Source organism: Drosophila ananassae (assembly GCF_017639315.1).
Source record: "Drosophila ananassae strain 14024-0371.13 chromosome 4 unlocalized genomic scaffold, ASM1763931v2 tig00000071, whole genome shotgun sequence".
Taxonomy (NCBI): Eukaryota; Metazoa; Arthropoda; class Insecta; order Diptera; family Drosophilidae; genus Drosophila; species Drosophila ananassae.
In genome coordinates, this window is record NW_025319041.1 from 2,092,376 (window position 1) to 2,106,665 (window position 14,290).

The 14,290-nt window shown below is 39.8% G+C and overlaps 2 protein-coding genes across 7 annotated transcripts in view; one reads left to right on the forward strand and one right to left on the reverse strand.

Annotated features, from left to right (window-relative positions):
- LOC6498717 (glutamate receptor ionotropic, kainate 2) overlaps window positions 1–14,290 on the forward strand; it is a 376,347-nt gene that overhangs the window by 25,592 nt on the left and 336,465 nt on the right. The gene's annotated exons all lie outside the window — the stretch shown is intronic.
- Window positions 10,049–10,735, reverse strand: LOC116655207 (cysteine-rich hydrophobic domain-containing protein 2-like; the record flags this gene model as incomplete). Its single annotated transcript, XM_032452753.2, has 1 exon — window positions 10,049–10,735. A coding segment is annotated over one exon (303 nt), but the record flags the coding sequence as incomplete, so codon positions are not given.

Sequence of the window (14,290 nt, forward strand, 5' to 3'; positions counted from 1 at the left end):
CGGAAATGCCATAAGTTCGTTGTTTTTCGAGTAAGAAGGATGGGAGTTTCAATGGATTCCTCTTTTGGCAAAATAATTCGATTTGCTAAATTTCATAAGGATCGGCCAACTATATACGATTCGCTATATATCTAATAATATAAGATGCGTGGCGCCACCTAGCAGACTGCGACTCAACTGCAAGGGTATATAAACTTCGGCTCCGCCCGAAATAGGCTTTCCTTTCTTGTTTTTGTTTAATCAGGTTATTTACTTACTGACTGAGAGTTTGAAAAATAAGTCTTTTGGATATTTGTCAATTTGATTTTTCACATTGATTTGTCGCATTGTTCGTGAAGCCTTTTGTGTTTTTTTTACAAATTGTTTTTGTTTTAACTGGCATTTCTATTAAGAATTGGTCGTGAGCCAAATAAAAAAGTGCAGAAGTTTTTAAATTTGATGCGAACGATAAAAAATCAACTTGTAATGCTTGCGGATCGAATTTAGCTGGGTCCCATGCAACCAATCTTAAAAGACACTTAGTGGCGAAACGTGCCGATCCTGAATGTCAGCCCTGTTGGCTTTTCAGGTACTTCATTGTGTACTGACTAAAAGGAGCCAGACTGATTACAGCTCAACGTTTTATGAAATAGTTTGTTTTTTTTTTATTAATTTTTAATGTTCGTTTATTCATATAACACTATATACATTTACTTAAAACTAAGGAATGATAAAGATGCGAAAAGTGACAAAGACGTAGCAGTAGCGACGGATAAAACTGTCATAGTAGTTAGGCGAATGTGTGTTTTTTACGGGAGATGGCCTCCAGCGATATCGATAGTCCCGTGAGTTATCGAATTCGATTGTGCTATCGTAAGCTGCTAAGGGTTGCCACATTACCCCCCTCCTAGAGTTCCACTTAGGAAAGATACTTTGCTGGGTATCTGACTCGTCGCCCTGATCTTGATAACTGCTCGGTTGGCTTGGCAGTTGGCGCTGTCGTTTTTCGAGGTCGAGGTGTTACGTTTTGGAAGATATATGCTGGTTTAAGTCGACCGATGGAAATTTTGTTGTCCTTTGTGTGTTCTTTGAGCGTAAAGTACTTGCCGTGCTCTGCTAACACTTCGAACGGACTCTAGTAGTTTGCTTCCAGGGGGTTTTGACTCGATCCACTCTGACGAAGACGGTTGGTTTAAGTCCGGGTGCTCTAATTCTTGCGGTGTATGATGGTGCACTGGCTTAGTGGTTGGTAGCTGAGATATGGTTTTTGAAGAGTCTCGGCGAACTCGGACTCGGTATGTTTTTGTGTCTTCGGTGTAAAAAATCTGCCAGGGACCCGTAGTGCGGTGCCATAAACCATTTCAGCTGGCCCAGCCCGATGTCGCTTTTAACTGTTGTACGTCGGCCTAGGAGAATTAAGTGCAGGGAACTGCTCTAGTTGATAGGATCGGCGTATTTAAGGCAGCTTTTAATGTTCAGTGCCACCGTTCGATCATCCCGTTGGCTTGTGGGTGGTACGCCGTCGTGCGCAGGTGCTTAAAACCGCAATTTTTGGCGAGCTCTTGCAACAGTGCTGACTCGAATTGTCTGCCTAAATCCGTTGTGATGTGGGGAGGGATTCCGTACTGAGTGAACCATCTCGAAATCAGTGCGTTGGCTACAGATTGAGCTGTGATGTCGACTAAGGGAATTGCTGCGGGCCATCTTGAGAAGCGATCGATACACGTAAGGCAGTATCGGTATCCGTTCGATGATGGCAGTGGCCCAACGATGTCGATGTTGATGTGTTCGAAACGGGCGTCGCTGGCGGCATACTATCCCAGTGGCGATTTAGTGTGTCGTTGGATTTTGGCTTTTTGACACGGGATGCAAGAGCGTACGATTTTAGAGACATCCGTCGAGATTGTTTGACGACCAATTTATTTGTTGCCTTAACTTCTGGATGGCGCAGCAAATGCAGGGCTTAAACCACGGTTTGGCGTAGGCATCTGGACACGAACGGGCGTAACGGTTATTTGCGACGTGGCAGTACAATTGCTTGTTTGAGCGTGAAAGGGAAAATTTGGTTAGTGAGATGGATCAGAAATGAGTAGCAATTGTAGTTCGTACTCGTTTTCCTGTTCCAGTGCCATCTCGTCGAAGTCGATGTGTTTGATGGCTTCGATGCGTGAGAGAAGATCAGCCAAGTTGTTTACCTCTCCTGTGATGTGCCGTATATCGGTACTGGCTGATGAATTGGCTGATGAAATCCAGTTGGCGAGCGCGTCGCGGTGATCTTTCTCGCTGTTTTGAATGAAAGCGTACAGCGGCTTGTGGTCGGTGAAGAATATGAAATTTCTGCCCTCCAATGCGAACTTGAAGTGCAAAATGGCCTTCAAGTCAGGCCAATAGATGGTCAGTTCTCTATCGTAGGTGCTGTACTTCTTTTGCGTCGGTGTGATTTTCTTGGAAAAGAAACCCAGTGGTTGCGTCTGCTTGTTGACGATCTGATGTAATACGGCACCCATGGCGTCATCGGAGGCATCGGTGGTTAGTGTTAATTGCGAGTTAGGTGCCATGCAGTTCAGCAACGTAGCGTTTGCAAGCTCGTTCTTGCTGACGTCGAATGTGTGGTCGGCTTCTGTAGACCAGAGCCTTGGATTAGCGTCTGGAGTTTGTGTTAGTTATCAGCAACTCGTGGGATAAACGTCCGATAGAAGTTGATCATACCCAAAAACTTTTTCAAATCTTTAGCAATAAGCGGTTTTTTAAAGTGGCGGATGGCTTCCACTTTGGCATCGGATGGTTTCAAGCCGTGCTGGCTGATGTCGTTTTTTACGTTTTTTATGTGACTCTGAAAAGATTGCGCTGCTTTTCGCAAGCCGAATGTCAGGAACAAGAGTTCGAATAGCCCAAAAGGCGTGATAATTGCGGGCTGTTGGTCGAGATAAAGTGCGTTACTTCGGACTCTGCTGGCAGCCGGTTCGAGTTGATCGTTGCGAGATCGCGGTATTCGTGAAGCAACATAGCGTTTTGGTTGGTCTTCTCTTTGGTAGGATAAAATCGCATTGATTATACGTTGAGGCGCGTGACATGTTGATTCAAGCAGCGTGGCTCGATAGATGAGTTTGCGTCGTTTTATATCGACGAGTAAGTCGTAATGTTGAAGGAAACCGGCTCCAATGATAGTGCAGTTGACGTCAGTTAATACAAAGGTCCAAATGAAATTTCGTCTCAGTTCCAGTTCCAGGTTTGTATCTTCGTTGTATCTTCGAGTGAGCAAAGTTTTTGGGTTTTTGCAGGGTGGTTTTTGCATCACTGAAATGTCGGTGCCGGTGTCGATGAGAAATTGAGTTTTGGAGGAATTGTCGTTGATGGCAAGGCGGGCAATTGTGTTGTGGTCTTCTTCGAATTTGTCCGCCGAAACCGAAGACTGTTTTAGTTTTTTGGTTCGGATGAAAACGAGCACGGTTGGCGACATTTCTTGGCGGTGTTGCCAAATTTGCTGTGGTACCAACACAACCCTGAAGTCGTGACGCTGTTGCGATCCGTTAATGTGGATGAAATGTTCTTGCGGTAACGGTTTTTGAACAGCGCGTTGATTTGTTGCTCGATGCGGTTTAGACGTTCGTCGAAATCGGTGCTGCCGGTTGGCGCCGATTTGGCGTCAACGGTGCGTATATGATGAAAATAGCCGACTTCCATCATTTTGTCTGCCAACTTTGCTAAACCGCTAGGCAGGCGTCCGATGCTTGCAAGATCGCTTGCACTTGTGTTGGTAGGCGCTGCAGCCACAGTGCTTTTAAGAAAGTTTCGTCAACTTTGCTTGCGGCGAGTGCGTTTAACTCGTTGAGCAGTTGGGTGGGGCGCTTGTCACCAAGGTCAGTCTCCGAAATCAACTTCTGGATTTTCTTCTGCTCGCTTTCGCAGAAGCGTTCCAAAATGCACGACTTTAAGTTTTCGTACTTGACTGTGTCTGGTTGGTTGACGATGGCGTCGGCAATTCGGGTCAGTACCGGTGCTTCGATTGACACCAGGATCGTGTTGAATTTCGTGTTGTCTGTAGTTATGCCTGCCAGAACGAATTGGGTTTCGATTTGCGACAGCCATAATTCTGGGTGCACGGGCGAAAACGGCGGAATTTTAACCGCTGGGGTGTTTTTTACTGGAGATGGCCTCAAGCGATATCGATACTCCCGTGAGTTATCGAGTTCGATTGTGCTATCGTAAGCTGCTAAGGTGCTAAGCTGACACAAATTGAAACTGGCGGGCTTGCAGGAAAACTTTATAAAAGGAATCAGTATAATAAAATCCCCTTTTTGTGTCATCCATATGATGTCATATGATTATCGAATACTTCGAAATATTGTTTTTTAAAATAGACCAAACCAAATAGACCGTTTCTGCAAAGTTTTTATTTTTTCGGACTTATGAAAACTCATAATGTGTTACCACTGAAGTGATTCGGTCTCTGAGTGTTAATTTTGGCAGACTATAAAATTTAACTCATCTGTTAAAGCACAACCGAAAACGTAAATATTTCAAATCAAAGGGTTTCTTCTCTGATAGAGAGCAAGCACACATTGTTTTTTCCGAACGAGCCGAAGATGTCACTCTGGCGGTGATGGAAAAAATGTTCAACGCAAATATATTTTTAAAGCGGTCGAATAGAACAAATGCATTTCAATTTCAGTTTAACCCAAAACAATGCAGTGGCTGGTTCACTCTGTATCAAATAAATAAATAACTAAACTGAAGCTTGTGCCTACGCTATTCTACACAAAGCACCGCTTTTCTTTTTCTGCTTTTTCTACACAATTTTCACGCTTTGTTTATATAGAGATTCACGACTTTTAGATTTAAGTGTACTTCACCTTTCGATACAAAATCCGTATATATTGTAGAAACATCCAATATATGTATCAATAAATACGTTACACAATAATGCGTGATTTGATACATAAAAATAACATAGGAGATCTATTCGTCACTTGAAAAATATTTTATTGGCCTAGATACATCAACATGGACAACATACAGGGGTATCTTTACATAATGTTCATGTTTTTCAAATCGCAATCTGGCTTGTTTACCATTTAAGCAAGCTTCACATATTTCATCAATTGGATAAACATTATCTAAAAGAATGTTACTGAAAAAATTATTCCTTACTATTCCTTATTATTAATAACTTTCCTTTGCTAATGTGACCTAATCTATTCTTTTTTATTTTCAACATTCGATATATATAAAAAGATTTTTTTAATATTCTTTTAAAAAAAGAAATTAATCTTTTTCACGTTTTGTTTATTTGAGTATCGGATAAGAACTAACAATTATGATTCTTATAATTAATAATTACACCTATGCGTTGCTCCATCGCTACCGCGATCTCGGTCGCAGTTGCTGCTGCTGCTGGCGTCCCTCGATGTCATTGGTACCTGGTGTTGTTGCTGTAGCTTAAGTCCATATCTTCATTGCTGATTGGTCATTGCAAGTGCATTGTGTTTTTGGTGGATGCACTTGCCATTAAGTTCAGTGAGCTTTGCCAAATATTTGGGTGTTTTCTTTCTTTTGGCTTTCCCACGATCGCAAGCATAATCAATGCTTACTCAGCGCACGTGTCTTTCGATCCGTGTGACCCTTATTGGTGCCACGGCATCATATTGCATCCGGTGCACGGTGCACTCAATGCGTTTATGTAAGCTCTTTTGCAGTTGTTATTGAGAACTTATGTGCTTGGACTTAGCGTTTTATTAATATTATCTAGTGTTTGACATTTTGGGTGTTAACTCTTCCCCCCTTAAACGCGGGCGTCCTCGTTCGCAACGTAGAAGAGAACAGGCTTAGGTGGGGTTGGATCCGCCGGTGTTTTTGTCGTTTTCGGGGCGGCTTCTTTTGGTCTGCACCTTCTAACTAGCATTATGATCAGACTTACGATCATTATGAGCAGGATAGTGGCTGACGTATAATTCACGGAAGCCTCGATTGTCTTCTCTTCTTTAATTTTTTCCAGAATCTTAGTGTTATTTATATTTAATTCTTTGATTAATTGAAGGGAGAGGACTTCCTTAATTTTAGGGTTTACCGCTGACAGTTGGAAAAGCGGAGGTTCGGGGTCTACCACAGTGACCTCTTCCGTTCTGTAGATGTTTTCGCCGATCTGTACCGTGGAGTTCCTGTGTTGGATGATGAAGGATCCTTGAAGATTAAGGTTCTTCCCGTCCAAAGACACCATTCCGTTAAAGTCGTTCAGCATCAGTGTTCCTGGTAGTAATTCCTCAAAATTAGGCACATGTTGGCTGTTGATTGCCTTGCATTCCGGTGGTCTTAGGTTTAATAGAGCGCTTACGCAAGTGTCGTTGCTTAAGTCTAACAGTTTATCCTCAACACAAATGGTTCTATCATTATGCGATTCACATGGTTTTGATATCGCGAATAGTTCCTTCTTACATTCTAACAAGTTTTCATATTTTATGTCATATATTATATGGTCTTTTTTTACTGCTTTGACTAATAGGGTTCTACAGATTTCATTACTTATTATTGGGATACTTATGATATACAGAAGAGCTTTATTATTCGATGCAAGTTTGACTTTTGAAAATTCTAGTAATTCTTCCATATTAATAAACAGGTTATTTCCTTTATTAAAAATTTGTTCTAAAATATTGGTTTCTATTGTTGAGAATATAAAAGAGTTTATAATATTTGTTTTGGCCCAAGTTATTGCATGTAGTATATTAGATATTTCTTCTTTTACTATTTGAATTCTATATCTGAGGATATTTGTCTCTTCATTAATCATTTCGTTTGAATTTTTAGTTATTTTTAAAATGGCATTCGTTACGTTACTTATTTGATTATTTTTCTCACTTAATTTTTTATTTATTGCTGCTTACTATTATTTTCTAATTGTCCGTTTATTTTGTTCTTTAGTATTTCATGATCATGGTGGTCCGGTGTTCCTGCCAACCATTTCCATGCCGTTCCTAGGATTTCTATTGCTCTTTTTTGTCTATTGCTTGTTTTTAGTTTGAGAAGGTTTTGTTTTATCTGATTTAATTCGTAAGACAGGTAGGGGTATAGATGGTGTGATGGTGTGAGGCTGTTTAGTCATTTGTTAAGTTCGTCAAATGTATTGTCGTATTCTTTTAGGTCGAATGTATGGATGATTTTGAATGTTCCCTCTTGTTTGGCCGCAAGTCCAGTCTCAAGTGAGATCACTTGTGAATTTGAATAATCAAGGACCGTGGACAGGCTGAGGCAAGTTGGTATGAATAGTCTGAAAGTTAGTTTCTGATGTTATTCTTGTGTATTATTTTACCGGATTGAGTTTTTATTGTAGTGTTATTATTTTCTTTGACTGTTTCTTTTTTATAGCGTGGGGTAAGTTTGGTACCTAGTATTCTAAGTCGGCTACTTGTTTTTTTTTTTATTTTTTCCCTGATTTCGGTCCGCTGTTTCTCTATGTCTTCTGTGGTGTTCGGAGTGGACCTCCTGAAAAACACCTCAACTGGTTTTTCCTCTATTACTGAATGGATAGACCCATTATATTCTTCGACTGATTTGAAAATTAGGTCTTCTAATGTCATACTCCCGTTGTCTTTTTTAATGCATCTCATGATTTCTGAAAGTGTTGAATGAAATCGTTCTACCTGACCATTACTGGTTGAAGCGTATGGGGCTGTTGTATGGACTGATATTTTAAGTTGATCTTCTAAGAGGAATCGAATCGCTGCAGAGTTTAAAGCGCGTTGTTGTCCATTACTACCCACTTGGGCATGCCGAATGCTATCAGCATTTCTCTCAAAGGCGCTTTAATGTCCTCGGAGGCCCTTGATTTTAATATTTTGATTTGGGCGTATTTTGAGAACTTGTCGAGACCAGTTAGAATATTATTTTTTTCTGTAATATAAATGTCTATGTGGATGATTTCTCCTGGGTACTTAGGGATGGGAGTTGGTTGGATTGCCCCCTTCGGTGGGTGTCTATCGTATTTGGATTCTCTACATGTTTGACAGGATTGGACTATTGCCTGAATTTTTTTTTGAGCTTGTGGGAAGAAGTATTTTTTAAGAATTTGTATTTTGTTTTCTTTTGCGTCTCTGTGTGCCTTTTTGTGCTCTAATGTAATGATCTGATTCTGGGTTGCTTCTGATGGTACATCTTCAACTTGATTACTAGTAAACCTAACTTTGTAAGACTTGAAGTGCGTAGGATAAATAGTTTGAATTTTTCCCATTATTTCTTCTGAAGTGTAGATACCATTGATAATTCTGGGATCTAATCGGAGTATATTAATGATTTCCTGTTCTGTGTAAGAAATCTTTTTTATTATATGGCGATGAAAAGTTGGAAATGGAATTTCGAAGTTATACGCATCAGTGTTTTCTTTTAATAAAAAAATTTGGTTTTTAAATGCGTTGATCGGGGCTTCTATTGAGAATATTAGATTATGTGAGGAACTTTCGTCGCTGTGGATTGTAGAGTCTGAATGGATTGAATTAACTTCTGGTCGGGCTCTGGATAGGCCGTATGCTACTACGTTAGCTACACCGGGCTTGTATTTAATTTCTGGGCTGTATTCGCCGATAATGTCCCTCCAGCGTTTTAGCTTGGCATTGTGGTTATTTGCACTATTTGAAAAGGTCAGAGGTTGGTGGTCTGTATAAATTGTCACTTTCGAATATCCGTACAGATAATGTCTTAAGCTTTGGAGAGCCCATACGATGGCTAACATTTCCCTTTCGTTCGTTGCGTAATTTTCCTCGGTTTTCGAGAGGATGCGGGATATGAATGTTATTGGTCTATGATTCTGTTCTAAAACGGCTCCTATGGCAAAATTTGATGCGTCTGTGGTCAATTGGAATTCCTTCGTGAAGTCTGGGTACGCTAATGTTACATCCCTAGATATAAGTGTGCTTTTAAGTTTTTCGAATGCACCCGTTGCCTCTTTGTCTAGGTTAATAGCTATTCTGCTTGACTTGTATTTGGATACGCGTCCTTCTTCTCCCCTTAAAAGGGCAGTTAAAGGTTTGGCAATCTTCGCATAATCTTTAATAAATCTCCTATAATAGCCTGTCATTCCTAGAAATGATCGAAGTTCCTTTAGTGTTTTAGGTATTGGGAAGTTTTTAATTGTCTTGATTTTTTCGATGTTGGTTTTAACACCCTCTTCTGAAATCGTGTATCCCAGAAAATCAACTTCTTTTTTGAAAAAGTGGCATTTGTCAATTTGTATCCTCATATTGGCTTTTTGTAATGTTAGAAACACTTTGTTCAAGTTTTCGGCATGGTCGCTTTCTGTTTTGCAATGATGTCGTCGACGTACACATAACAGATTTTCCCTATGTGTTCTCGCAAAATGTCATCTAAAGCTCTTTGAAATATGGCTGGTGAATTTTTTAATCCAAATGGTAATCTGGTAAATTCGTATTTGCCTCCATTTACTGCGAATGCAGTTTTTTCCATGTCTGACTCTTTAAGTGGTATTTGATGAAATCCACTTTTTAAGTCTAGTACTGAGAAGAATCTGTTGTTTCTTAATTGTGCGATTATTTCGCCTATTTCAGGAATGGGGTACCTATCGGATATTGTTACCTCATTGAGCTTTCTATAATCAATAACTAGCCTGTATTTTTGTTTTTCATTAGCATCGGTTTTTTTCGGGACTACCCAAACTGGTGCATTATAGGGTGACCGTGAGAGTCTAATAATGCCATCCTGCAGCATTTCTTGAATTTGTTGTTCTACTTCTTGCCTAAGCGATGCCGGATATGGGTAGTGCTTTCCGTAGACAGGGGTATCGGAGGAAGTCCTAATTTCTCCTAAAACTCTGGTAGTGTAAGTTAGTTTCGTTTCAGGATCGGCGAAAAGGTTTTTATGGGTGTCGATAAATTTTTTGATTTTTTGATTTTAATTTTCCTATTATTTTCTAACAGCAGAATATCATTTTAAACATCTATTATTGCCCCTAGTTTTTTCATAGTGTCGTTACCTAGAATTCCATGGAAGGTTTTCAGTGTATCTAATAGAAAGAATTTTAGTGGGGTATCTGATATTTTTTTTTTTTTTTTTTTTTTCGAATTTCCTAACAAGAAAATTATTTAATATTGCATTAGTTTAAAAAACAAATTAGGATTTAAAACTAAACGAAATTAGGGAAATTAAAGCGCCCTACAATTACAATTACGAGAAATCAATCAATCTTACTGGCTACGATTTTTCGGAAAATTTGTTTTAATAAACTAAATATTAAATAGTATTAGCTTAAAAAGACAATCTGTGAGTACAATAAACAGGTTAATGCTCATTGTGTAGTTTGCCTGCATGTATAGACTATGGGTTAGTGTGTTCGGTAAACGCCTAAAGCAAAGTGTTAGCAGCTAGTGTTTATTTTACAATTCCCATTACGACCCCGCGTTACCGTGCCCGTACCCTTCAGCCCGTTTCACAGGCTTCATCCCATTATTTAGTCGGGCCGATATATAGGCGTTTTGGGTATAAATTCAATTAAAATAACATACTCCATCATGGAATTGGAATCACATTGTTGCTTATGCAGTCGCCAGTGCAGGCCCAGCTTATGATATAAATGATTGTTCTCCCATTCGAACAGCTTGTCTAAAGTGAGTTGTGTGCGTTTGCTTAGGCAGATGACGGGCCAGAGAGAACAGCCGAGGGTGCAGCAGCAGCAGACACAGCCGCAAAAGAGCCATTTCACGTTGACGGGCAGGGACTTCTTCTTCTGGCTGAGGATTTGCTTCACAGGTCTTCAGAATGTTCTTCGGCTGATTCCGCCATATGTGGTTCTAGCGGGATGGCGCCTGTTTCTTGAACTGTTGACGTAAATACGTGAGTGGAAATCGTTTAGAGTTTTCAAGTGCAGAAGGCAGGTCTTATTTCGCAATCACTTTTTCTATCCACCAACCAGAGAAATGTACAAGAGTTGTGTGCGCAGCGCATCAAATTCTTAGTTTATCCGTGTTTTAACAATTCCTGATTGTTTAAACAAAGGGCCTGCGACTTTAGCACGATTTCTACGTTTTTGTTTCAACACGAAAATAGATTATCCAGTTCGTGCTGCTGAGATTGTTGTTAGACGTCGAACAGCTGATGTTGGGAAGTTTAACTATTGTATGTTGTTTTATTTCGTTATTCCCTCCTACTGAATTTACTGTAAAGTTGTTACTATTGGGTTTAAGCCTTGGTACTAGTTTCGTTTGAATGTAATTTTGATTTGAGCCGGTGTCAATTAAGAATTTCAGAGTTTTGCCGTTCCCGATAGTTACCTTAAAATAGGGTAAGGAGGAACGGTTTATTCTAAAAAATATAATTCTGACATATCGATGGATTCCTGTTGTTCGGATTCCGCTTGCCATGAAGCTTCATCATCCAGCTCGTTTATTCCATTCTCTTCCGATGACTGAAAATATTCTTGTTCCTCATCTACTTCTGGTTGTATATTGAACTGGCGTTGCATTTTATTAGTATTTTGAACATTTGCGCTGCTCAGGGGTCGTTTCCCTACAAAATTGTTGTCTTGAGGTCTATTCATATAGTTAACGTGGCGTGAACGAATAGACTGGTCTACGTCCATTGGTGTTGGCTTTGGTTGGGGTCTGGGTTCAAATATCCTTGGTGGGATTGCGGGTTTTTTTACTTGGCTTGGGTAATAGTACAGATTTGGTTGAAAATTTGGTTTGGTCATTCGGCGTAGGGCTTGTGGCGGATACCCTCTATATCTATACTAAGTTATCTCTTCTGGGGTAAATGTTTTTTGGTGTTTGGCCATTCCTAGTGTTCTGATTCTCTATTAGATTGCAAAGATGTAATGCATGTCCTAAGTCGTGGGGTTCTTTAATAGCCGGAAGTTGGGAAAGATTGCCGTTCAGGCCTCTTACAAATGTATCCAGTGCTTTCTCTCTGTACAGTGCTGTTAGTGCCTGTATAGTTTCCTGAGATGCTTCGAGATTCCCAATTTGGTTCAAAATCAAAGAAAGTTGTTGGTATACGGCTTGATAGAATTCGACTATCGAGTTGTTGCTTTGGTTAAGTGCATACAACTGATATTCTAGTGTCTTTAAGTCTCTCCTATCAGCAAAGTGTGCAGTCAGACACTTCGATATTGCCTCCCAGTCCAAAGGTGTGTTATAGGACTCGAGGACAGCATCTGCTTGACCGACGATTTTGTTCCTAATCGCTAATATTATGCCATAATATTTTGGGGACCCCTTTTTACTGTCATAAATTTTTAAAACCCTTTCTACACTTTTCTTCCAAGACGAATATTCGGTCTTGTTTCCGGAAAAGTCTCTAAGTGTCCGCACTATGTCTGGTAATTTATCTAACTCTAACTAACCAATATTGTGGGCTAGTTCCCTTTTAATTATTTGGTCTGAAAAGTTTGAAAAGTCCTTGTTTGGGTTAATGATTTCCTTTACTAACCCAGCTAGGTTCTCTTGAAGTATGTCCCTAATTTTCTCCTCAATGTCTTTTTCCGTCAGTAGTTTCGAACTCGTCCTTACAGAGGACGAAAGTCCTGCAAGATTTCCCATCCTATCTACTAAGTCCTGTTCAGTAATTTTAATGAGGTTTTTGATGGATGATCGTTAGGGGTCTTATGGGGGTAAGTTGTTTGGATGTCAGACGAATTATATTTAATTTTTCTAAAAATTCTAGTTTAGATCTTCGTAAGGTTTCAATTGGAGCATATGTTATTAATTTATATGATTTGATTGGGATTTCCTTAAGCTTAATTTTTATATCCTTTTTAATATTATTCTTAAAATTTTTTTTTTTTTTTTTGTTTAATTTCTTGATGAGGTTTTCCTCTTATTTTTGATTTGAACTATTAATTTTTTGTTCGTGTTTTACTCAAGGTTTCTTAGGGTTTTTATGTTTTCAATTATTTCTTAACTAGCTTATATTAAAATCATTTCGGCGTGCTATCGTGACGATAAGTTCGGTTGATTCCTTTTTGTCCCATGCAGCAACGATTCCTCCTGTGTGTGGGTCTACTACGGAGCCTCTTCTATACCTGGATCACGTTCCCTCTGAACGGGTACTGAAGGGATCACGGCGATAAAAGTTGGAGCCTGGTTTTTCCGCTAGGTACAATTCCTTTAGGAGTGCGTTGTAGCGTTTCTTTTTAAACGGCACTTTTGCACTTCTGAATCGCGGTGTTTGGCGTTTTCTTAATTAGTTGAAGATATAGCCGAACGTCGGGATTTTTTTACCGATCTGAACGAGATTCGGAACTTGTATCCTTTCGCGGTTTTCCACCAGGTCCCTGCTCGGGCGCCAGTTAAAAAGATTTTATTAATATTCTTTTAAAAAAAGAAATTAATCTTTTTCACGTTTTGTTTATTTGAGTATCGGATTAGAACTAACAATTATGATTCTTATAATTAATAATTACACCTATGCGTTGCTCCATCGCTGCCGCGATCTCGGTCGCAGTTGCTGCTGCTGCTGGCGTCCCTCGATGTCATTGGTACCTGATTTTGTTGCTGTAGCTTAAGTCCATATCTTCATTGCTGATTGGTCAATGCAAGTGCATTGTGTTGTTGGTGGATGCACTTGCCATTAAGTTCAGTGAGCTTTGCCAAATATTTGGGTGTTTTCTTTCTTTTGTCTTTCCCACGATCGCAAGCATAATCAATGCTTACTCAGCGCACGTGTCTTTCGATCCGTGTGACCCTTATTGGTGCCACGGCATCATATTGCATCCGGTGCACGGTGCACTCAATGCGTTTATGTAAGCTCTTTTGCAGTTGTTATTGAGAACTTATGTGCTTGGACTTAGCGTTTTATTAATATTATCTAGTGTTTGACATTTTGGGTGTTAACTTATACATTAGACATGCCTGTCAGAGAACGGCACGGGTAGCACTTTTTGACACCCTATGAATACTCATAGAAATTCGTGCAAGGACGGCACTCGCCACTCATCAGAAAAATTAAATGATGCAACACCCACACAAATTCCTATGAGTGTATTGCCTCTTTTGCACTTGTTCACTTTTAGCATGTATTTCTCCGGATACTCAGACACTCAGGTATTTTATGCTCGTGAGTTCGAATCATACTAAAACCACACCACACTAAAAAAAGGGTGGAATGAAAGAACAGTAAAAACAATCATTGTTCAAAAATTACATGAGTAGTAAAAACACACATGAACATCTTGGGTGTTTTCATAAACACCTACGCTTTGCAGGCGCCTACGCATTGATCTGTTGCCTTGTTGCACTTTGGGGAAGAATAGCTGTAAGCAATGAGTGTAACCGATGCCGATAGTGAGTAGTTGCCAAAATTAGCATACAGA